The sequence below is a fragment of the Pelophylax lessonae genome (genome assembly GCF_965119305.1).
Source record: "Pelophylax lessonae genome assembly, chromosome: 8".
NCBI lineage: Eukaryota > Metazoa > Chordata > Amphibia > Anura > Ranidae > Pelophylax > Pelophylax lessonae.
Window position 1 is genome coordinate 37797445 of NC_138775.1, and position 26279 is coordinate 37823723.

The following is a 26279-nucleotide window of genomic DNA, read 5'->3' on the forward strand; positions in this document are numbered from 1 at the left end:
TGCAGCCCGCTAGGCCTTATAATGTGGCCCTTGCACTCAGTTTTGCCACGGGAACATGGAGGAACTCCATTCCACCACCTCCGGCTCTCTCTCCTTGCTGTCACTTGTTAGCACAGGGTTGGAGTTGCATGCTGTGCATAGTGCACATTTAAACCTTGCACTCTGTACACAGCACTCCCCTGAACCTTGCACTCTGTACGTAGCATACTCCTGAACTCTGCACTTTGTATGTAGTGTACTCCTGAACACTGCACTCTGTACATAACGCACTTCTGAACTCTGCTCTCTGTACATAATGCACTCCTGAACTCTACATTCCGTACGTAACGCATTCCTGAACTCTCCACTCTGTATATAAATCACTCCTAAACCCTGCACTGTACATAACATTTTCCTGGACTCTGCACTCTGTACATAACACTTTCCTGGACTCTGCACTCTGTATGTAACGCATTCCTGAACTATGCACTCTGTACATTGTAAACCCCTAAATCTTGCAGTCTGTGTATAGGGCACCCCTAGGACTGCACTATGTACATAGCAAACCCATAAAACTCTGAACTCTGTACATAACACACTCCTGAACCTTGCAGTCTGTACGTAGCGTACTCTAGATACAACCGGACCACCATTTTGCTGATGTGGCCATGCTGAAATTGAATTTGACACGCCTTGTTTAGACCTTCTGCTAGGTTTACATTGTTCCTGTTATGGTGACAGTTCTCATGTTTTCGTTTTCCCTTTAATGCATTTGGTCAACCTAGTTTTGGCTAGAGTTCTTCTTTAAATTAGCCTAAAAATGCCCATTTTGACCTAATGCAAATGATAGCTGAGCTCTCAGTGCTCTCTTACAGGTTATCTCTCTGTTAAATGTCTTCAGCGCTGATGACTCCTTGGAATCTTTTCAGACATTGTAAGTATGTAGGCAGGTGCCTATTATGATATTTCATGGGCTTATGGGTTAATGTACTGTAGTGAGTTGGCCCTTTTATATATATATATATATATATATATATATATATATATATATATATATATATATAGCGATGGAGGGTGGGTGAGCAAGGGGTTATTGAAATGAGTCTGTAGCCATATTGTTTTTTGTTTGCTAATACACAGCATTGCTTATTGAACCATTGGAGAACTGTGAGGTGGAAATACAATGGAATCATTGATTTACCGGTAATATCCTTTTATTCAAGTGTAGTACCCTCCAGGTAGGTGCTAGAGAGATAGTTTTGAATCCTTTCTGCTTACCAGAGGGATTGCAGGTAAATCTATATTGTTCTCTGCCTACCAGAGAGCAGGATCTGGTCAATGTGCTCAGGTGCAACTCAGTCTGTCTGCAAGGTGTTTCACACTGGTCCAAGAGGGAGGCATATTTGGACAGGGGGAGGAAACCTGACAAATGAGTACACAGGTGTTTGGTACAGCCCTGGTGATTTGGCAGAGGAAAGTGCCTCGGTGCATGCTGGGATACTGTATAAATGTCAGGAGCACATGTGCTCGGGGTTTTTCAGCTGTAGAGCGGAGTCCTGGGGGGAGGTGGCGGCTGCCTCCTCTGTAGAGGTGCCATGTGGCCTCAGGTAGTCGACCTGTGGGCCTAAAGACCTAGAGAAGAATTGAACCCGGAGGTCCTGTAAAGCTGACTAGGAGGGGAGACACTGAAGGATCTGATTCTGCAGTAGATTGAGTACAGATCTGTGTCAAGGGGCCTGACCTTAGAGGGGCCATCCATACAGCTAGAAGAGTCAGTGGACGGGTTTCAGTAAAGGGGATTCTAAAGAGTATCCTAAAGATAATGTAGATCACCAAGTCTATTGCTGGAGAAAGAGCAAGGAGACTTAACTCTTTCCATACATGTGGCAGTATGGTTTAATCAGTGAGACTGCTTCCACAAGCAACCTGGTGAGGCCAAGTGAGAGTTGTCCTTATCCAATGTATATAGTTCCAGTCGGAGTATTTCACTATTCCCTTCTCCCATCCAAGTTCCACAATAAATGCTAAAAACCAACAACCCTGGACAAAAGTGAGTACACCCTTAACTGGAAATGTCCAAAATGTGCCCAAAGTGTCAATATTTTGTTTGGCCACCATTATTTTCCAGCACTACCTTAACCCTCTTGGGCATGGAGTTCACCAGAGCTTCACAAGTTGCCATTGGAGTCCTCTTCCAGAGCTGGTGAATGTTAGAGACTTTGCGTTCCTCCACCTTTCATTTGAGGATGCCCCACAGATGCTCAATATGGTTTAGATCTGGAGACATGCTTGACCAGTCCATCACCTTTACCCTCAGCTTCTTTAGCAAGGCAGTGGTCGTCTTGGAGGTGTGTTTGGGGTCCTTATCAAGTGGCCCCAGTGCAAGGAGAGGAGAGAACTGAACCGGACATGCGCCGGTTTGTTGACAACTGATTGCTCCATCATTGGATGAGCGCAGATTTTATCCACCAGCTCTTTTATACATATTCCACATTACAGAACACTGTACTTTCTTCAACCTGAAGGTAGGAAGGTAAGCTGCTGTATACTACACAAGGCTGGCACACTGTGGTCCAGGCCCGGTCCCTAGTAGAGTTCTGTTACCCAAAGGGTCCTAACATAGGGACCCTGCCACTTACAAGGGTAAACCAGAAAGCCCATAGTCCACCTTGCCAACAGAGTCTCCATCACCGACCACCACTGCCTCTTCTTCTGAGATGGCTGCTCCTCTTTCCTTTTACTTTTTAATCCCTATTACATAGAAGGTTAACAAGAAGGTTACAATTCATTCCCCGCACCCATTCACTGTAGGAGCACACTCTCACTCTTCATAAAAGCCAGACATTGTTACTAACTCAGAACTTTCTTTACTTGTGTAGCACTGTCCCTGTAGGGCTTGCTGTATGATGACTTGTTGGGCCTCCTCTGATAACCAGCAAACAGTCACTTAGGGTACAGTTCACACATTCATCCTTACTCCCAATGGCTCATTTCTCAATTACCAGTCCAGGGAGGTAATGTCACTACTGGCAGCTCAGCATAGGGGCAGGGAAGGGAAAGAAGGGTAACTCTATGTTGCTGGGGAGATCTTCATTAGAGGGGACCTGTTGCTTGCGCAGCATGGCCTGAATATAATATATTTGTGTGCTTCTCTCCTAGTTACCTTGTCATGCCATTTATTCCGCTGGACCTGGGACGGGTCATGAAGATACAAAAACTAAACCACAGCATGATTGTGTATCTCCTCTACCAGATCCTCCGAGGACTACAGGTGAGGCATAGTGCCGGTGTAATGATTGCCTAATGATATTCACAGTAAGAGGGGAATCTTTACCAAGTGAGGGGAAATCTTCTCAAAGAGCTAATTTACCCTGATGCTGCCCTCTGAAGAGCAATCTGTGGTGAATCGCTTTTTAGCTTTTTAAAGGGTGTTTGACAAGGGGTAAGGAGGTATTATGCTGCCTAAACTTTAACCCTAAAAACTAGCACCACTGCACCACAACCATGTACAGGGTGGTTCCTTTAAATGGGTCACCTTCAGCAGGAGACACTGCTTGACAGGGGGAATTATTTTTGCTGTGCCGCTAAACAAAGCATCACAGCCGTTACATTTTCATACCCCCATCCACTGTCTTTGCAGCTTAAAGTGGAGCTCTGGGCTCCTGCAGAAAAAAAATTAAAAGTCAGCAGCTACAAATACTGTAGCTGCTGACTTTAAATAAGGACATTTGCCTGTCCAGGAATCCAGCAGTGTCTTCACCCCAGCTGATTTTTTTAATAGGCTATTTAATCATTATTATGTTTATATTAATAACTATTAGTAATAATATATTATGTAGCACTACTCCCTTGGGAGCTGCTTAAATCGGGTTCACCTGGGTTACATATTGCAACGACTTGTATTACTGTTTTATATATTGTCCAATGTGTGTGTTTCTGTAATCTAATACCTTCAGTACAGCGACGCTCGGCGCTCAGCTGATCTCCCGTTCTGCTCCTCCTTCTCTTCTCTCCCAGCTGGGGGTCACGGAAGCACCGAGCGGGCGCTGTACCGAAGGTATTTTACACAATTATAATAAAATGCTCGGCGCTTCTGTGACCCGCTCTGAACACTGCAGAGGGGAATGGCTGAGATCCCCTGCTGACAGCTATGAGAAGAGAAGGACAGCAGCGGGGGATCAGTTGAGCGCCGAGTGGCCCTGTACTGAAGGTATTTCACACTATTAGATTCCAGAAACACACACTGGACATTATATAAAACAGTGATAGAGTGGATTCGAGGATTTTACAAACACTAAATGAGGGCTTATTTTCGGGGTAGGTCTTATTTTCGGGGAAACACGGTATATTTGCTTATAGGCGTCCCCCCTATCTCAAAAAGTTGGGAGGTATGAAGACGTCTGTATAACTGTGCAAAAATAAAGGGAAGGCCAGAGATTAGCTTTAGGGGATTCTCACAGAAAACACACAATTATCCAATAAACAGATGTTGATCTTAGTATATTGGGGTCATGCTTTCGTATGGGAACATAACTTAGATATTGTCAGGGGACAATGGAGGAGAAAAAAACATCCCAGAACTGGGGGGGCTGGCAGCGATTACAGGGGAAGGTCTGTTCTTTGCCCCCCCCCCCCTCTTTAATTAATGTCACCCTGCTCTTGTCAACCCATCCGTCTTATCAGCAACTCCAGACAATAAAATACTCTGCAGCAACTCCAGACAATGAAATACTCTGCAAACATTCCACCTACGTGTTCAGACACCTCGCCATCCGCTAGGATTGCCACATCATCCCTTTAAACCAGGACGCATGAATTACACAGATTCTGAGGCTGATATAATGCACATAAGGCACTAAGTGAGTTTAACCACTTCTGGACTGAAAGGATTCCTCTCCTTAACGATCAGGCCATTTTTTGCGATTCGCAACTGCGTTACTTTAACGGACAATTGCGTGGTCGTACGACGCTGTACCAAAATAAAATGTCCTTTTTTTCCCACAAATAGAGCTTTCTTTTGGTGGTTTTAGATCACCTCTGCGGTTTTTATTTATTGCGCTATAAACAGGTATGTTGCTAGGTGGGAGAAAAAAGACCAGGGGCTTCAGCCTGAAGGTAAATTTGATAACCCCTTCCACATTTTAAAATAAGTTCAGCCCACGCTCCACCAGTGCACCCCCTCACCCCTGCCCAATGCCCCACTATGCACAATGCCCAGTGCCCCTCAATGCAGCCTCACCAATGCCCATCAGCGCTCATCAGTGCAGCCTCATATCAGTGCCCCTCAATGCAGCCTCATCAGTGCCCATCAGCTCAGCCTCACCAATGCCCATAAATGCAGCCTCACCAGTGCCATCAATTCAGCCTCACCAATGCCCATCAATGCAGCCTCGGCAGTGCCCATCAATGCAGCCTCGCCAGTGCCCATCAATGAAGCTTCACCAGTGCCCATCAGCTCAGCCTCACCAATGCCCATCAATGCAGCCTCACCAGTGCCATCAATTTAGCCTCACCAATGCCCATCAATGCAGCCTCGCCAGTGCCCATCAGCGCAGCCTCATATCAGTGCCCCTCATTGCAGCCTCATCAGTGCCCATCAATGCAGCCTCATTAGTGCCCATCAGCTCAGTCTCACCAATGCCCATAAATGCAGCCTCACCAGTGCCATCAATTCAGCCTCACCAATGCCCATCAATGCAGCCTCGCCAGTGCCCCTTAATGCAGCCTCATCAGTGCCCATCAATGCAGCCTCATCAGTGCCCATCAGCTCAGCCTCACCAATGCCCATAAATGCAGCCTCATCAGTGCCATCAATTCAGCCTCACCAATGCCCATCAATGCAGCCTCGCCAGTGCCCATCAATGAAGCTTCACCAGTGCCCATCAATGCAGCCTCACCAGTGCCCATCAGCTCAGCCTTACCTGTGCCCATCAATGCAGCCTTACCTGTGCCCATCAATACAGCCTCATCATTGCCAATCAGTGCAGCCTCACCTGTGCCCATTGATCAGGCTGCATTATTGGGCACAGGTCCACCAGCTTAGCCTCGCCAGTGTCCATCAATGCATCCACACCAGTGCCCATCAATGCAGCCTCATCAGTTCCCATCAATGCAGCCTCATCAGTACCCATCAGCTTAGCCTCACCAGTGCCCATCAATGCAGCGTCATCAGTGCCCATCAGCTCAGCCTCACCAATGCCCATCAATGCAGCCTCATCAATGCCCATCAATACAGCCAGATCAGTGCCCATCAGCTCATCCTTGCCAGTGCCAATCAATGCAGCCTTGCCAGTGCCCATCAACAAAGCCTTGCCAGGGCCCATCAATGCAGCCTGGTCAGACAGTGCCTATCAGCGCAGCCTTGCCAGTGCCTATCAGCACAGCCTTGCCAGTGCATGGGGAGGAGAGCAGCCAGTTTACACTGAGCAGGGATCTTCCGCTTACCCAGCGCCATCTGGCCATTGCCACACTAAGTCCCGCCTCCTTGATCGGCTCCTATGATGGACATTACATGTCCTGGCATTGGACCAGTGAGACAGGATCTACAAAGTGACAGCACCAGGCTGAGAGCCATGGATTGGACCACAAGAGTCCTTCAGCTATACCAGTAGTCATCCAGACAAGGCTCTGAAGAAGAGGGTAACCTCGAAACGTGTTAGCCAATGTGTCTACGAGCATCGTGAATCTATATATATGGACTTAAGGAGATGACGTTCTGTCTAAGCTATGATGCCAGCATTGGTTTGTGAGTACTTTCACCTCTATTTTATACCATTTAATAAAACATGTTTTGAGGATATTGTGATAGGCCTACACCCCTTCTTTGTTCCTTATATTCATGGGCGTCCGCAGAACCTTTTTCAGGGGGGGGGGGGGCATAATTTCAAGGTCACCCATGCTCGGACCCTTTTCCCTCTCATAAATCCCCCTTTAAAGCAGGCCAGGGTCCCCCATAGATCCCCTTTAGAGCAAGGTCCCCATAGATTCCCCTTTAGAGCAGGTCAGGGTCCCCCATAGATCCCCTTTATAGCAGGGTCCCCATAGATCCCCCTTTAGAGCAGGCCAGGCCGGGGTCTGCCATAAATCCAACCTTTAGAGCAGGCCAGGGTTCCCATAGATCCCTCTTTAGTCTTACCTTTTCACCTATATTCCCTGTGCTACCAGGTTTTCCTGCACCACCAGGTACTCCAGGCTCTCCCTGCAAAGAATATATATAGATCCCAGGACTCTTTCATACCTCCCAACCTTTTGAGATGGGAACGAGGGACACCTATTAGCAAGAGTATGTAGGCATAGGACACACCCCCTGCCACGCCCCCATAAAGCAGAATTATGCAAAAAAAAAATGAATGAATAGTCCACAAGTGCTTTTTTTTACCACTACTATTCCTTTATATTGACTTTTGAAATGTACAAATGCAGCCATTTAGAAATTGGATGAAAGCTTTAGCACTGGGATATACTTTTTGAAAGATGCAAAATGTATTTTATATACAACTATATAGATCAGACCAAAATGAGGGACAAATGAGGAGGGAAGAGGGACAGAGGGACTTTGTTCCAAATCAGGGACAGTCCCTCGAAATCAGGGATAGTTGGGAGCTATGCTCTTTATATGGTTACTGATGTCTGCGTTCCAGCTGTTTCCAGTAGATAGTTGACATCGGAGGACTGCGGCGGTATGACTGCATTGGCATACAAACCTACTACAATAAAAAAATGGCGGCCTATGGCTCAGGGTTGTCACTAGTATGAAGAAATATGTTTAATTCCCTCATTTATGAGATGACCATTTTAAACAAGTCATTGCCCCATAGCAGAGTTCTCAGGAGTAAACTTTTCCTTCTTGCGGAGCTCAGTCGGTCCTATGCGGAGAGGAAGAATTATGGCCGAGCTTCATCGATTTGTTCCCACACAGTAAATTTATGAACACCCCTGCACGGCAAGGCTGCTAAAAATCAATGGGAAGAAGCTGTGTAATAATAATAAAGGAAGCCGAATCTCAAAGGATTATTTTGGAGTATTTCCTATGAGAAATGATTAATAGCACAGTGTTCACTCAGGAAGTTTCATGGTGGCCCCGTAACTTGCTGTTATCAAGATCAGTGTCAGAACAAGCTTATAAGCTATAAATTGCGTAATTCCCTTCCTGACCTTCTGTTATCCACTATATTGTCAAAAGTATTGGGACACCTGCCTTTACATGTACTTTACCAGCATCCCAGTCTTAGTCCGTAGGGTTCAATATTGATTGGCCCACCTTTGCAGCTATAACAGCTTCAGCTCTTCTGGGAAGGCTGTCCATAAGGTTTAGGAGTGTGTCTATAGGAATGTCTGGTGTCACTCCCGTCCACTACTGCTTATTTAACTGTGGCCAGGGCATTCCTTGCCTAGCAGCTCCATATACAAAGGGATGGCACATGGCCATCATGGCCATATTAAGTCAGTGATGCCACAAGCATTCCTGCCTTTATGTATGCATGGAGAATGACCTAGCTACAGTTGATTGGGCTGTTGTGGGTGGGAGTGACAACTTTCTTCTGGGTTTTGTGCAAACCCAAGTTTGGACCAAACCCAAGCTTAAGCCTATTTAGAAGGAACCCCAGGGTTCCAGGGCACAGTTGATTAGACTGCAGTGGGCAGGAGTGACAGCTTCCTTTCAGATATTGTACAAACCCAAAGTTTGGACCAAACCCAAGCTCAACCCTTCTCAGGAGGAACCCCAGGGTTCCAGGGCACAGTTGATTAGGCTGCAGCGGGCAGGAGTGACAGCTTCCTTCCAGATATTGTGCAAACCCATAATTTGAACCAAACTCAACCCTACTCAGGAGGAACCCCAGGGTTCCAGGTAACAGTTGATTAGGCTGCAGTGGGCAGGAGTGATACCTTCATTCGAGATATTGTAAAAACCCAAAGTTTGGGCTAAACCCAAGTTCAACCCTATTCAGGTGGAACCCCAGGATTCCAGGGCACAGTTGATTAGTTGGCAGCGGGCAGGAGTGACAGCTTCCTTCTAGATATTGTGCAAACCAAAATTTGAACCAAACCCAAACTCAATCCTATTCAGAAGGAACCCCAGAGTTCCAGGGCACAGTTGGTCAGATTGCAGTGTGCAGGAGTGATAGCTTCCTTACAGATATTGTGCAAACCAAAATTTGAAACAAGTTCAACCCTACTCAGGAGGAACCCCAGGGTTCCAGGGCACAGTTGATTAGGCTGCAGTGGGCAGGAGTGACAGCTTCCTTACAAATATTGTACAAACCAAAAGTTCGGACCAAACCCAAGCTCAACCCTGTTTAGGAGGAAGCCTAGGGTTCCACAGAACCTTGGTTTAGAAGGGCTCCTCTAGGTGGATTAATCTTTGCTCCAGGTGTGAGCTTCTGAATATATAGATATCGAACGTCCTCTGGCTGTCCAAATGTCAAAGGTTTTACAATGCTCAGTCTGAGTTGAATTTTACAGAACGTTTGCTTGGCTTTATTCCCATATCAGTACTTTACTAATTCGTGACCATTGATCTATAGCAAGTTTTATTATTTTCTTTGATATCTTGTTGCTGCTTTTTGTGTTCATCATGCAGTGAAGAATTATATTAGTTGGATATTGCCTGCTATGAGTTTGTAGACTACAATCGTGATATACAATCAGCTTAATATCAGTTTGACTTATGGGCTGTTACAGAGTGCAGGACTGTGGTTCTGCCATTATCCTTATGTTCTCATTACTCACCTGCAGTGGTTAATCATACAATAGGGACATTTGTCTGACATTGGATATAGCCTGTTCCACTGTATATTCAAATAGGTTCAGGACGAAATGCATTATTTACATAGAGTGCTGGTTTGTGAAACGGCAAACATTTAACGCCAGATTGAATTTTATAGGATAATGCTTCAAATTACCCTGTTTTAAATTATTTGAAGAATATAGTTGTACTGTTGCAGAGAAGATAGATTATGGCGCACTCACATATACCAAAGCTGCTTCTTTATTTATCTATAAAACAAATACACGGAGGATGAGACTTCTAACACGTTTCATGTACATGGGTGCTGAGTCATAGAATGAGTAAGAATGGACTTCTATGACTAAGTACCTGTGTGCCTGAAACATGTTAGAGGTCTCTACTCAACTCCTGTGCATTTGATTTTGTGGATTAATAAACACCCTGCTTTGGTATATGTAGGTGTGCTGTTATCCATCTTCTCTCTGTACCACTGCCCCCGTAAGGACTGCCAGATTTCACACTTGTGGGTCCCCGTGAGTTACCAACGGCAACCTCGGCAGTTTCTCACTTTTCCTTCTTGGCTCACTCCAATAACCAGTCCAGGGGTATTTGGTTGTTTTGTGTTTTATTATAAATTGGGGATAGGAGAAGGGAATAGTGGGATACTCCAAATTAACTATGTACAATGTTGGAGGACTTCTATCTTCATGTACAGCCAGGCTGTTGATTCACCCTGCCACTAAAGGTGAATTTTAATTAAGTCTCTTTCCTTAGATGACTTGGTGAACTATTGTCTTCAGGACGCTCTCCTCAGCATCCTCTCTCTCTCTCTCTTTCTCTCTCTCTTTACTGCTGACACCCATCCTCTGACTATCCTACACGTGGAGTGGCCCCCCTCAGGTCAGGCCCCTTGACACGAGTCCCAGTACTCACGATACTGTTTTTCCAGTGTCTTCAGTGTCTCCCCTTCAGTCAGCTCTCCTAGACCTCTGGATTCAGCTCCTCTCATCCATTCCTTCGGCCCTCAGGACGACCTCCTGTGATCACCTGCCACTGCTACAGAGGAGGAGGCGCCTGCCCCCTCCCTCCAGGACATTGCTCTCCAGCCAAAGACCCCACAGCACATGTGCTCCTGGCTTTTATACAGTATCCCAGAATGCACTGAGGCAACCTACCCTCTGCCAATCACCAGGACTGTATCAAAGTCTATGCATTCATTCCTTAGGTTTCCTCCCACTGTGAATGAATCCCATACTGGGCACAATGAGCAGACTTCACTAACCGATCCTGCTCTCTGATAAGCAAAGAGCAATATATATTTACCTGCAGCTCCTCTGATAGGCAGACAGAGCCAAAAACTATACTCTCTCACTAGCACTTACCTAGGAGGGTACTGCATCTCTAACAGAGGTTGCCAGTGACCAGCCGATCTGAAGCGACACCATGGTTTATTGATATAGATTGTAGCATCACAGCAAGTAAAATTACTGATCATTTTAACTTTATTTGGACATCCATATTATGTAGACATTTAAGCTAGCAAACAATTTGTACATTATAATCTGCATATATGCACATGGGTCATGCATGAGAACATTTAGGGGCTCAAGCACAAGGCTACCTTATATTATAAAGTGGCTGTAAACCTCAGACATGAAATATGAACAAAGCATATCCCTCTATAGTGTGTAGTTGTCTCAATCCTAAGTGTCATTTCTGTCTGCTGCTTTATTCCTCTGCTATCAGTATAAGTTTCTTCTAGGCAAATTTTTGTGACACCAAGAGAAAAAAGGTGACAGGGGAGAGAGCTCCAGCACACAGCCTGTGATTGACAACCTCAGCTCTGTTCCTGTGTGAAAGGGGGCGGGGGGGGGGGGGGGCATCCCTTTCCCTGCAATCAGTTCTCAGCCCCCTCTGCAGAGTGTGATTTCAGCTCTCTGCCCCCTTTTTTCTGACAGCTCAGGCAGCTTTATAAATCTAGATTTTGAACAAATTTAGAGAAGAGAAGACTGCAGACAAACAGGTATAACTTATGTAGGAGGATTTGTTTCATTTCTGTGTATCACCTGAGGTCAGTCACTTCACTGGGTATATGGAAGGGTTTACAACCACTTTAAATTTCTTACTACATGGTAGGCCAGTTTGGGTATTGTCCAAAAAAATGTGCATAACAATTAAGATTCACTATTTCTAGTCCTATTTTCTAGTTCTATTTTCTAGTTCATTTTTTTTTTCTACATTGTTGTAAGCACTCTCTGTGTAAAGAATGATATACATATAATATTTTTTTTAAAGCAAAGCCCCTTCGTTTGCTCTCAGCCCCCTCTCACATTCTCCAAATTCCTTTTTTTTTGCTACTGTGATCTGACTTTCTATTAGAGGGTGGCTAAGTTTGTTCTCAATGGTCCCACTGTATGTAGGAACGCCCTGTCTTGCTTGCTCCTGAGAAAGACTATGGACCATGGGAAGTGTAGTGTGCATAGAGCAATGCACATGTGAGAGTAAAAAGGAGAGTTTCGGGAGCTCACAGAGGATGTTACAAGAAAGCTGAAAAACACAGTAAGGTCACGGGGCCTTTTTTTACCCCCCCCCCCCATTTTCTTTTAAACTCCTACACACCTGGTGGTGAGTTCTGCACATTTCAGATACTCACCCACCCAGGGGATCCAGCGATGTCAAATTGTCCCCTTCTCTTCTGGCGGCACTTGGTCCCCTGCCGCCATGTTTTGGTGTGATGCCATAGAGAGGCTGCTGCCAGTTTCGGGTTCGGGGTCAGAATGAAAAGCTTTACCTATGGTAAGCGTGCAAAATGGTGCTCTTTTTTTTTTCTACTAAATTGCCTGGCCCCGTCCACCCTTGCACATCATTCGCCTAGGTTGAATGATGTGCACTGCGCTCCCTTTGCCTCCTGGGATATGCATGTCACATATCTCAGGAGGCAAAGGGAGGGCAGTGCAAATCATTCACCTAGGTGACTGATGTGCAAGGGTGGGCAGGGCCAGGCAATTTAGTAGAAAAAAAAAAAAAGAGTACCATTCGTGCAGAGGACCGGAGGAGGGGTGGGGAGAAGGGATAATATATTTGAGGATGAAGATCCGTGTTGAGTAGTGGGTGTGTATGGCTGATTTCTGGAGAATAGGGAAATTGTTAAAGGAGAAATGCACCCAAAGCTCATTTGGCAGTACTTTGCCTATGGATCAAAGAAGTGCAGTTTGTTCTGTCTCCTGTGACCTATTTTCAGCAGACAGCAGGCCGAAGCCCGCTGTCAGCTGATGTCATAGAGCCAGTGCAAGATCATGACAATGAAGTTGGGATCCGCCACACATGTCTGGACCGGCAGCTGGCTCAGACTCTCAGTGAGCTGCAGAGAGCCTGACCCGGCCACTCGTGCCTCCTCCTCAGCCCAGTGCTCCAGTGAGCGCTGGGGGGCAGAGCAAACAGCCAGTAACTGACAGTCACAATCTGTATACTCAGGAAGCCCTGTTCTCAGTCTTAGAGGGGGACAGATGCAGCATGGGACTGATGCTGCATCTAGCTAGGTAAGTATTGTAGCACTGTCCCCGTAGGGCTGACTTGTTGGGCCTCCTCTGATTACCAGCACACAGTCACTTAGAGACAGTTCACACATCTCTCCCTGTTCCCTATGGCTCGTCACTCAATAACTAGCCCAGGGGTGTTGGTTTTTAGTGTTTATTTTGGAACTTGGATGGGAGAAGGGAATAGTGGGATACTCCAACTTTAACTATTCACAATGGTTAAGGAAAACTCTCACTTGGCCTCACCAGGTTGCTCGTGGTAGCTGCTGCACTGCTTAATCCATACTCCCACTTGCATGAGAAGGGTTGAGTCTCCTTGCTCTTTCTCTCCAGCAATAGATCTGGTGAACTATATTCTCTTCGGGACATTCACTAGCATCCCCTTTACTGACACCCGCCCACTGACTCTTCTAGCTGCAGGGATTGTCCCCCTCAGGTCAGGCCCCTTGACACAGATCTGTACTCACTGTACTGCAGAATTAGACCCTCCAGTGTCTCCCCTTTCAGTCATCTTTACAGGACCCCTGGGTTCAGTTCCTCACTAGCACTCTCTAGGCCATGGGTGTCCAACCTTTTGGCTTCTCTGGGCCACATTGAGTGTAGAGAAATTTTCTCGGGCCGCATATAAAATATATACTATAGTTAAGGTATACAAGTAATAAATCTCAGCCGTGCCCCCCCCCCCCCCGCACTAATTTAACACAACTAGAGGATGATCAAATGAAATGGAATCAGTATACAGAGCTTTACTTCTTCTGAGAGATAATAAAGGAACACTCTAACCACCATGACCACTTCAGTGGTTTGAAGTGGTCATGGTGGTAGGAGTCAGAAACACTGCACATGCTCCCCTCCCCTCTGAGGCAGCCTCTGCCTATCATTAGTTGGAAGCTGCTGTGGCCGTGCCCCCGACCTGACTTCCTTCCTCCCCAGCAAAAAAAAAAAGTTGTCAGGGGGCAGTGGGCCGCATTGCCTGTGGTCCTGGGCCGCATGCGGCCCTAGGGCCGCAGGTTGGACATGCCTGCTCTAGGCTCTCAGGTCGACCACCTGAGGCCGCATGGCAGCTTCTACAGAGGAGGGGATAGCCACCCCCTCCCCCTGGGACTCCGCTATCCAGTCGAAAGACCCCTGAGCACATGTGCTCCTGGCTTTTATACAGTATACCAGCATGCACCAAGGCACTTTTCCTCTGCTAAATCACCAGGACTGTATCAAACACCTGTGCACTCATTTGTCAGGGCTCCTCCCACTGTCCAACATGCCTCCTCATTGAACCAATGTGAAACACTCTGCAGACAGAATGAGTTGCACCTGAGCACATTGAGCAGACCTCACTAACAGATCCTGCTCTCTGCTAGGCAGAGAACAATGTAGATTTCCCTGCAATCCCTCTTTGAGACCCCATATCCCTCCATAAAGAGTACCTGTCACTGCCTATTACTGTCACAAGGGATGTTTACATTCCTTGTGACAGCAATAAAAGTAATAAACAAAATCGTTTTAAATTGATATTGTAAAAATCGCAGAAGTGAACGCATACGCAAGTCGTGCCCGCATATATAAATGATATTCAAACCACACTTGTCAGGTATCACCACGATCATTAGAGTGAGAGCCATAATTCTAGCACAAGACCCCCTCTGTACCTCTAAACAGGTAACCGTTAACATTTTGTAAAACGTCGCCTGTGGAGATTTTTAAGTCCTGAAGTTTGTTGCCACTCCACGAGTGTGCGCAATTTTAAATCATGACATGTTAGGTATCTATTTACTTAGAGTAGCATCATCTTTCACAGTATACAAAAAAATTGGGCTAACTTTACTGTTTGTTTGTTTTTTTTTAATTCATGAAAGCATATTTCTTCCCCAAAAATTGCATTTGAAAGACCGCTGCGCAAATACCGTGTGACATAAAATATCACAACAATCGCTATTTTATTCTCTAGGGTCTCTGATAAAAAAAAAAAAAAAATATATATATATATATATATATATATATATATAATGTTTGGGGGGTTCAAAGTAATTTTCTAGCAAAAAATACTGATTTTAAGCAAGATATGTCAGAAGGCTAAGGCTCCAAGGGGTTAACATTTTAGCAATTCTATATTTTTGCATTTTCATGCCGCAGTAGGTGATCCTGTTTTGTCCAGTAAGGAAATCAATAAATGTGTTTATCATAAGGTCTAACACCTCTGTGCCAGTAGGAAGCACATTCCTCGGAGATATTTATTGCTTGGAGGGAGCAGAGACAGAAATAATATCAATCTTGCTCCTGTATGTTTACAGTTGCCTCCTACTCGATAAATGGGCCGTATCAGAGAGGAATGCCGGGATCACTGTACATTCCACCCCAATCTAGCTGTGCTTATCTGATCCTCCAATGCCGGGGACATTCATCACCGCTGTCAGCAGGCCTCGCAAAGTGCTCCTGTAACCAGTCAGACCCTCTCTTATATATTTTATATTTCTCATGTTTATATAGCCCTGATAGCCAAGTATGTACAGTAGAACTGTGCTCCAAATGCATTTACAATCTAATACAGTAAAACCTTGGATTGAGAGTAACTTGGTTAGAGAGCCTTTTGCAAAACAAGCAACATTTTTTTTTATAAACCTTGACTTGATAAACAAGCGATGTCTTGATATACAGTACAAGTAGAGTCATGTCCCAACTGAGTATAAAAAAGAAGAAAGGCGCCTCTAAGTGTAGCAATATGGTTACATTTAATGAAGGTTCAACATTTAGCAACTCACATGGTTAATGATTAAAAGAGGCACACCTAATGGCGCTTTTCCACTGCATGTTACGGCTCGGTTTGGCGCTTTTCCACTGCATGGTACCGCATGGTACGTGTTTGAACGGTTCGGTACGGTTTGGTACAGCGGCGTTTTTCCACTACATGGTACGGCTCGGTTTTGCGCCGCATGGTACGTGTTAGAACGGTTCGGTACGGTTTGGTACATCGGCGCTTTTCCACTACATGGTACGGCTCATTTCGGCTAGCTTAAACAGTACCACCTCGGTTGGGGTTCCAAGCGGGCCGTACCTATACCATATCCCACAATCCTTTGCATGCAGCCTTGATTGTTTGTCACTACTAGCCACTGATTGGTCAGAGAATCGTTGTAATCCCACCCACTTACTACTTTAGTGGAAAATCAAGCCGAGCTGAGTAGAGCCTATACAGTGCTGAAATGTGCCGACTCGTACATCGCAGTGGAAAAGCAAACTGAGCTGAGCTGGGCCAAACAGTGCCGAGTGGAGCCGAGCCGGTACTTGCAGTGGAAAAGTGCCATAAGTATGCAGGGATCCGGGGTAAAGCTGTCCACATATGAACAATGGTTCTCAACTCCAGTCCTCGGGACCCGCCAACAGGCCAGGTTTGCAATAGGGATCGACCAATATCGTTTTTTCATTGCCGATACCAATACCGATATTTTGGTCATCGCGTATCGGTATCGGCCGATATGGACCGATGTTTTCGTACATTTAAAAAAAAATTATTTTTTATTTTTTTTACTTAACAGGTACTCTTGTGGAGGGATCTGGGGGTCTAAAAGACCCCAACCCCCTCCTCTGCACTTAAAAGCATTCAAAATGCCAAGTTTGGCTGTTTTGAATGCTGTCTCATTTTTTGGAATCTGGCGCCAGTACCTGGAAAGTGATGTCATGACATCACTTCTGGGTTTTTACATGGAGACCCGATCAGAGCCGAATGTGGCTTTGATCGGGTCTTTTGCGGCCAAGCAGGCTGGTTGCCCGGGTCTCCAGGTGGGACGGGAGACCCGGGCGAGCCACGGAAGGCGGCGGGAGGGGGGGGAGACATCCCTTCCCGCTCCTTGTAATGACAGCCGAGCTGTGGAAGGCGGCAGGAGGGGGGGGGGGACATCCCCTCCCGCTCCTTGTAATGACAGCCGAACAGCTTCTCAGCCGCATCGGTTGTCATTACAAGACATCCGACCGTCGGCTATGGAAGCCGGTACCAGGGTGATGCCTCTAGCTGCAGGCATCACTCCCGTACAGCACTTTCCGAAATATCGGCAATATCGGTAACCTTGGTGGCCAATTCGGATATATCGGGGAAAGTGCATATCGGCCCTCGATATATTGGCTTTGCCGATAATCGGTCGATCACCGATTAAAAGAGGAAAATCTAGGTATGCAGGCATCCGGGGTAAAGCTGTCCACATAGACTGTCCTCCGCACCACCATCAACGTAATCTCTTCCACACTGCGCTCCACAAGAGCTTCAAGCCTCGCTTTCAGATTGCCCTACTGCAGGGCAGTCTTCCCGGTCACGACTGCAGACTACCGGCGGTGAGGAGGATGGTCTATGTGGACAGCTTTACCCCGGATGCCTGCATTCTTAGATGTGCCTCTTTTAATCATCAACCATGTGAGTTGCTAAATGTTGAACCTTCATTAAATGTAACCATATTGCTACACTTAGAGACGCCTCTCTTCTCTTTTATACTACAGGCATACCCCGCTTTAAGTACACTCGCGAGTAAGGACACAGCTTATTCAGCTTGGCATGACACTACTCCCGATTTTTAACATTGGCGTCTATAGGAAATCTTGGTCAGCTTGACATGGCACATACAAAACTTAGGGAGCACCGAGAGGGGACCCAGGACTACAACATATCCTGTTTGTGGCTGGCCAGCTTGCCTAGGTAATCTACCATGTCATAGTCCTTGATCCCCTTAACATGCTCCCCAAGCTTGGTGTCCTTGTCACATGGTTTGGGAGCAATGCCATGTCAAGCTGACCAAGATTTCCTATGGAGCTAGTGTATTTACATGCATTGAGAAATGAAAAAAGGTATTGCTTCACTTTAAGTACATTTTCGTTTTACATACATGCTCTGGTCCCATTGTGTACTTAAAAGTGGGGTATGCCTGTATGCAAAAATTCAACAGTGCACACCAATGCAGCATGTTGATATGAACTGAAGCAATAGGACCTAAAGGGTAACTCCACTTTCATGGGGGGAAAAAAATTTGAAATTAAAGAAAAAATAATATAGCGTATACAATTGTGACACAAATCATATTGTAATTGAATGTTATTAAAAATGACCTTTCCTTTCCAATCTACAGCCACTGTAGTTTTCTGAAAATGCAATATGGCTACCTGGAGGTGTTCTGTACACAGAATGTATACTGACCACACCCCAGAAACATTTCCTGCTTGTATGATTCGCTCACCAATTTTCCCAGAAGTCTGTCTAAGATACAAGTCAGGTTTCTGGCATCCCCTGCAGCAAGAATGCAATTTTTGGTGAGATATTCCCAATAGGAACACGTCTAAAGGGATGCAGGCCCAGCAGATTTCCTCATTAGTGTTCTACAGCTGCCAATTATGAAACCACTCCCATTTGACCCACTCAGCACAGAGAAACAAACAATGAATTCTTCAAAATAACAAAATGTAGGAATCTGCAACAAAGTTTGTTAAAATCCTTGCAATGTACATAGATCACCCAGAGGGGAATGCTTTTTTCTCGACAGAAGGGGAGTTACACTTTAAGGTGGTTGTAAAGTCTAAACATTTTTTGCCTTAATGCATTTCTTGCATTAAGTTAAAAAATGTTTAGGTGTGAGCGTTTTCTTACTTGAGCCCTCAATCGATCCACCGCCGTGCTCATGTGCTGCTCTTCTATCCCTCACTTTTGGGTCTTGCTAAATTTTACCATCTACTTTCTAATAGATTGATTCCTGTATCATCCGCTCCATCTAGTGGACAAAAAGCAGTATACAGTATTTTCCCACTGAGGTATTTCAGAAAATTTTACTGCATTTTGGCCACTAGATGGAGCAGATGATACAAGAATTAATCTATCAGAGAATATACAGGAAAATTTTGTTCAACATACACAAATGATTCTGACATGCATGCAAAAAAAATGTTTTATAAATAGATCCCTTATTGTCATATTATGCTTGAAATGAGGTGACCTAAAATGCAAAGTGCCATCAGACACATTTTATTGAAAACATCCTAATTAGTTATTTATGTTTTTTTTCCAGTATATTCATTCTACGGGTGTCGTGCACAGGGTAAGTTCCTTAAAAATCCATTTACAATCTAACTCTCCCACAAACTGAATTTTTAGCATTGTCTTGGCAACATGTATTTAAGCTAGAGGAGTGGACAGCCCTTGACTGAAAGTTCTCAAACAAATCAAGAAATCTGATTGGTGCAATGTGTGGTGTATGCCCATTGCACATAGGAAATTGGATACTCTAATATCCTGTCTTATTAGCTGCTGCAGTCTCCTGATGTCCCATTCGGATCAAGTGAGACATGTATCTCCCATACGATGCACAGAAGTAAGCCGGCACAATGGATACAGCAGCAGAGTGTGTAGTTTATTTACACATACAAAATAATACAGCCATAAAAGTGTCAACGCGTTTCTGCTGCTCAGACCTGAGTAAAGCCTGAGCAGCAGAAACACGTTGACCATAAGCAGTTTACGTGTTGCAGAAGACCCGAGCAGGAAAGAAGGTGTATTCTATTGCAGAAGGGACATTGCATGTATCTTTTGTGATGAATAGCCTACCTGCCTGCTCACAATTTGTTGTAAAATGCCTTCAGTTCCAATTTAATGAGTTAGGATTTTTTTTTTTTTTTTTTCTGCCCAAAGTTGGGCTTTTTTTTTATAACTCTTTTTATTAATTTTATAACCAACAAACATACAAAAAAAAGAAAAATAACGATCACATATCAAAATCTATACTCTATAATAGAAAAGAAAAGAAGAAAAAGAGCCAAACTAAACCCTCCTATCCTTTGCAGCCAATGAAGCTGCCTCTGTTTGATCTGCAACTGCCATGGTTCTGCACATGTGATTAGTTATGATACCAACCATTTGATAGTTCGATGGTTAGGTTGAAAGCACAAGCAAATGGGGCAGTTAGCATTCCCGGCACACGAAAGATCCGATCAGATCCGCCTGACAGTTTTTCAGGCGGACCTGATCGGATGCTCCATGCACCCCCATGGGGCAGCGGGTGTCAGCGGAGACCTCTCCGCTGACACCCGCTGCTATTCGCTTCCGCTCCTATCCGTGAAATCCGGACGGATAGAAACCCTATTTTCCATCCGTCTGGCAGATCAGATGGGATCGGATGAGAACGGACAGGTGGTCCATTCTCATCCGATCTCCCCATAGAGGAGAGCAGGAATCTGATAGCTCCATCTCCGCACACAGAGCGGAGACGGAGCTGTCATACGCCTGCTCAGCGGGGATCAGCGGATCGATTCCCGCTAAGCAGAACGGACTCCGTCGGCGGATGCGGACCGTGTGAAAGGACCCTACCTGTGCTTTGAAACTGTTAAAGCGGAACTAAACCCTCCTATCCTTTTTCAGCCAAGGAAGCTGCCATCTTAGCCTCTGTTTGATCTGTAACTGCCATATGATTAGTTATGACACCAGCCATTTGATGGTTTGACATTTGGTTGAGGGTACAAGCAAAGGTGATAGCATTCCCAGTATGCTGAGAATGTAACTGTTTTTTGAAATGATTAAATCAGTGGCTTTAGTTCCACTTTTTAACTTAAATAAAATATTTTTGAAAAACACATTTTTGGACCGTGAAATAAGGTCATGACAAATTGATTGTATATTGCTTAGTTATTTTGTGCCCTCGTTAAGAATAGTGTATCATATGCTTGTTTTCTGTATTTTAGGACTTAAAACCAAGCAATCTGGGGGTGAATGAAAACTATGAGATTAAGGTAAACCAGTGTTTCTCAACCTTTTTTGAGTCAAGGCACCCTGTAAAATTATGGACAGTCTGGAGGCATCCCATTCTAAAATGTAAAAAGCTTTTCTAATAGTTTTACACAATGCAGTAACATTCACACGTAGGACTCACAAAGTTAGAGGTGATTTATGCTTCCAAGTCAAATACACTTTTGCACACTGGTACTGACTAGTATTCCAGTGTTTCTCTTCTTCCTCAGTTTTTCTCCATCACTCAGCTAATGTGACCCCAGCGCTGATGAAGAGGGGCAGGGGAGAATCAAATGAGGATGCTGTGCAGACAACCGATATATTCCTTATCAACCGATAATGTCATTGGTTGTTAGGATGCCAGCGGTTAGAATGTCGTAATGTTGCACAATGAAACCCAGTGGCTTTACGTAACTAAAAGGCAGGCTTCATCCACCTGCTGGCTTGTATACAATTTTTGGGGAACTTTTAGTCATTTTGTCAAGGCACCCTTGAAGAAACCTCAAGGCACCCCTGGGTGCCTGGGGACACTGGTTGAAAAAGGCTGAGGTAAACAACTAAGGGCTCTTTCACACGGGCGATCCGATCAGATCCACCTGTCAGTTTTTTAGGCGGATCTGATCGGATCCTCCATGCAGCTCTATGGGGCAGCGGATGTCAGCGGAGACATTTCCACTGACACCCGCTGCCATCTGTATCCAATCCTGTCCGTGAAATCTGGACGGATGGAAACCCTATTTTTCCATCCGTTCAGGGATTGGATCGGATGAGAGTGGACAGGTGGTCCGCTCTCATCCGATCCCCCATAGAGAGCAGCGGGGGCTGTGACACCTCCCTCTCCGCACTGCAAGCGGAGACAGAGCTGTCATCCGCCGGCTCAGCGGGGATCGGCGGATCGATCCCCGCTGAGCAGCACGGATCCGCCTACGGAGGCGGACCGTGTAAAAGAGCCCTAACTCACTTCAACACTTGCAATACTGATCAGCCTGGGGATTGGCATTGTTCTTTTCCACTTAGCCCCGGTTCACACTGAGGCGACCTGTGAGGCGACCAGGTCGCCTCACAGGTCGCCGTAGGTCGCCTCCCATAGGGAAGCTGCGGACCCGTTCTAATAGGAGCGACACAAGTCGCTCCGACTTAGAAAAAGGGTCTGGAGCTTCTTTGGGGCGACCAGGAGGCGACGGCCATAGACTTCAATGTTATGAAGTCCGTGGCGGCCACTCCGAGGTCGCGGCGCGCTGCTCGCACCGCGACCTCGGAGGTCGCGGTGCGAAGTAGCGTCGCCCCGATGTGAGCGGGGCCTTAAAGCATACAGATAATAGTTTTTGTTTTTTGTACACTTTGTAACAAAGGGTTTGCCAGTCTATAAACTGAAGTTTTATTTCCTTATTATGGCAGTGATATCACAAGTATCCTCACCCCATAATTTCCTGGACCCTCCACCAGTGAAAAGAAATGGGATCCCATTGGCGTCCTGTCATTACAACTCCTTTGTGAAGAATTCTCCATTCTGTAAATGGTGACATGTTGGTGACCTTCACAGTGATTGCTCCATTGGCCATGTTTACATCTAGAGTGGAGGCAATTCTTTCCCCCAAAAAAAGGCTGGCAGGAAACCCGAGGAACCTAAATGGGTCCCACTAGGGAGGTCCAACTAAAGTGAGACCTTTTGATCCACAACACAGATAGAAAGTGTTCTCTATCCAGCCAGTGGCCAATGTTGGGTTAGCCTGTATATCCATGAGATATAGTGCTTTCCTCAAATCAGAGTGTGCATTAATACCGGCCATGTTTGGGTTCATATAAATGTCTTGGAAATCGGTAACCCCTTGTTTTACCTGGGATGACAACTGACTAAATAATTATCATAGTTTGTAAAATTTGAGGCTCGGTGCTGCCCCTCTACTCTGTCCAGGCTCCAGCCCACAAATGTCATTTGGGTAAAGATAACCTTGGTTTACACTGCTGAACCATGATAATTCTGACCGTATATATCTGTAAAGAAGAATTGCACTTTTAAACTAAGTGCTCTTATCCTTTTTGTCTCCTTTCCCTAACCTAACCGAACAAACCCATCACAGGTATATACTTACCTTGATGTGATGAATGCGGCTTTTCTGTTTGTTCAACATCTAGAGCTGCAGGTCTTTAGGCTCCATTCACACTTGTACCACTCCAAAGTTGCGCCAACTTTTGACTGCAACTTTGGTGCAACCTTGAAGCAACTTTGTATAGGGGCAACTTGGATACGACTGTGGCTTTGACCAGTGATAATGGACAACTGTTGCACAGAAGTTTCATGGTATAACATTCAGGTACAACTTTCATGCAACTTATGAGGGTTAACATTGAAGTCTATGGCCCCTAAGTTGCATGAAAGTCGGACCAAAGTAGTGCACGAACTCCTTTGAAGTTGCTGCAACTGTCAGTTGCGCATATTTGAATGGTTATCATTGGAAAACATGGGGAATTAACTTGCCATGCTACTTTGATGTCCAAAAATGCATGACACTAAAAATTTTTTCTTAGTTTCTGTTATAACATTTTGCAAATAAGATTTTTTTCCCCACTGATGTGCACTGGTGGGGCAGTACTGATGAGGCAGCAAGATGGACACTGATAAGGCAGCAAGATGGGCACTGATGAGGCTGCACTGATGGGCACTGATGAGGCAGCACTGATGGGCACTAATAAGCTGCACTGATGGGAAGGGGGTGTTAGATGTACTAGTAGATTTAAAGACACTAACAGGTTGAAGCCATACTCCAACTAATACTTTATAATCAGTCACAGCAAAATTTTTTATTACCTTTGGGATAAAGGTTTTACATAAATAAAATCTGATCAGTGTACGCAACCCTTTCAGTGTTAAATGGTTTGTCTCATCCCTGTAACTGCAAGAAAGCATGTTCTGTTGAAAAAGAGACTTATTGGCTGGATCACCAGATGAAAATAGAAGAAAGAAAGCCTAAAAAAAAATTAACGAATGCAGCCATCTAAGAATTGGTAAGCTGCAATACAATAAATGTTTGCTTTTGGGTTTATGATTTTAATTAAATTTGGTAAGAAAACAAATAATCCAAGAGAATTGGTTAGCTTATAAAACCATCAAAGACACACAATGCCGGGGTTTTACAGCACTTATTCAGCAAAGCAAAGAGCTCTCCATAAAATGGAGAGAGCCATAATACCCATTTAGCAATCACCTATCACTAATATAACTAAACAATTTTGGGATAGAGAACTGCATATTATTGCTGCTCTTTGCGGTGAGTTATAGAATAAACCAAGAACGGTCCAATAAATGTCTGCATTTCAAAAAAATGAGACATGGAGACATTGGTTCATTAACCACATTATTCTAATGTATTTATTTCTTTGCATTGAATTGTACATTATATGGAAATCCCAACAGTAGCCTAGGGGCAGGCTTGTAGACCAGAATAATTATAATCTAATTATGTCTAATGAAGCTTTTTTTTGTATAGCAATGAGATTAATTGCTGTCTTTAGATTTTAGATTTCGGGCTGGCTCGCCAAATGGAGAGTGAAATGACTGGATACGTGGTGACACGCTGGTACAGAGCGCCAGAAATCATTTTAAATTGGATGCACTACAACCAAACAGGTAACTGAGACTTCATTAGGGTTTTCAAAAATGCCATGCATAGAAAAATGGAGGTAAAAGTGTAACTTGGCAGAGTAACCAACTGGAAAATACCAGTAAGGCCAAGGTATAGGGCCACATTAAAGATAGCAATGACCCATTTACACCACTTCTTACTATTAAATGAGCTTAAACTCTGTTGTCTCTACTGTAAATATGCTCTAGTTTCAATCAGGGCAAAAGCTGATTGACCTGCAAATTACAGGGAGTGCAGAATTATTAGGCAAATTAGTATTTTTGAGGATTAATTTTATTATTGAACAACAACCATGTTCTCAATGAACCCAAAAAACTCAATATCAAAGCTGACTATTTTTGGAAGTAGTTTTTAGTTTGTTTTTAGTTTTAGCTATTTTAGGGGGATATCTGTGTGTGCAGGTGACTATTACTGTGCATAATTATTAGGCAACTTAACAAAAATCAAATATACAGTATACACATTTCAATTATTTATTTTTACCAGTGAAACCAATATAACATCTCAACATTCACAAATATACATTTCTGACATTCAAAAACAAAACAAAAACAAATCAGTGACCAATATAGCCACCTTTCTTTGCAAGGACACTCAAAAGCCTGCCATCCATGGATTCTGTCAGTGTTTTGATCTGTTCACCATCAACATTGCGTGCAGCAGCAACCACAGCCTCCCAGACACTGTTCAGAGAGGTGTACTGTTTTCCCTCCTTGTAAATCTCATATTTGATGATGGACCACAGGTTCTCAATGGGGTTCAGATCAGGTGAACAAGGAGGCCATGTCATTAGCTTTTCTTCTTTTATACCCTTTCTTGCCAGCCACGCTGTGGAGTACTTGGACGTGTGTGATGGAGCATTGTCCTGCATGAAAATCATGTTTTTCTTGAAGGATGCAGACTTCTTCCTGTACCACTGCTTGAAGAAGGTGTCTTCCAGAAACTGGCAGTAGGACTGGGAGTTGAGCTTGACTCCATCCTCAACCCGAAAAGGCCCCACAAGCTCATCTTTGATGATACCAGTCGAAACCAGTACTCCACCTCCACCTTGCTGGCGTCTGAGTCGGACTGGAGCTCTCTGCCCTTTACCAATCCAGCCAAGGGCCCATCCATCTGGCCCATCAAGACTCACTCTCATTTCATCAGTCCATAAAACCTTTGAAAAATCAGTCTTGAGATATTTCTTGGCCCAGTCTTGACGTTTCAGCTTGTGTGTCTTGTTCAGTGGTGGTCGTCTTTCAGCCTTTCTTACCTTGGCCATGTCTCTGAGTATTGCACACCTTGTGCTTTTGGGCACTCCAGCGATGTTGCAGCTCTGAAATATGGCCAAACTGGTGGCAAGTGGCATCTTGGCAGCTGCACGGTTGACTTTTCTCAGTTCATGGGCTGTTATTTTGCGCCTTGGTTTTTCCACACGCTTCTTGCGACCCTGTTGACTATTTTGAATGAAATACTTGATTGTTCGATGATCACGCTTCAGAAGCTTTGCAATTTTAAGAGTGCTGCATCCCTCTGCAAGATATCTCACTATTTTTGACTTTTCTGAGCCTGTCAAGTCCTTCTTTTGACCCATTTTGCCCAAGGAAAGGAAGTTGCCTAATAATTATGCACACCTGATATAGGGTGTTGATGTCATTAGACCACAC

The 26279-nt window shown here is 44.8% G+C and overlaps 1 protein-coding gene across 1 annotated transcript in view; it reads left to right on the forward strand.

Moving 5' to 3' along the window:
* Nucleotides 1-26279, forward strand: part of LOC309561334 (mitogen-activated protein kinase 12-like) — a 50471-nt gene that overhangs the window by 10066 nt on the left and 14126 nt on the right. Inside the window, exons 3-7 of the mRNA XM_082265199.1 lie at nucleotides 855-913; nucleotides 3139-3250; nucleotides 19278-19307; nucleotides 20944-20991; nucleotides 24503-24617. Coding sequence (XP_082121325.1) covers nucleotides 855-913; nucleotides 3139-3250; nucleotides 19278-19307; nucleotides 20944-20991; nucleotides 24503-24617 — 364 coding nt within the window. The remainder of the gene's footprint in view (nucleotides 1-854; nucleotides 914-3138; nucleotides 3251-19277; nucleotides 19308-20943; nucleotides 20992-24502; nucleotides 24618-26279) is intronic.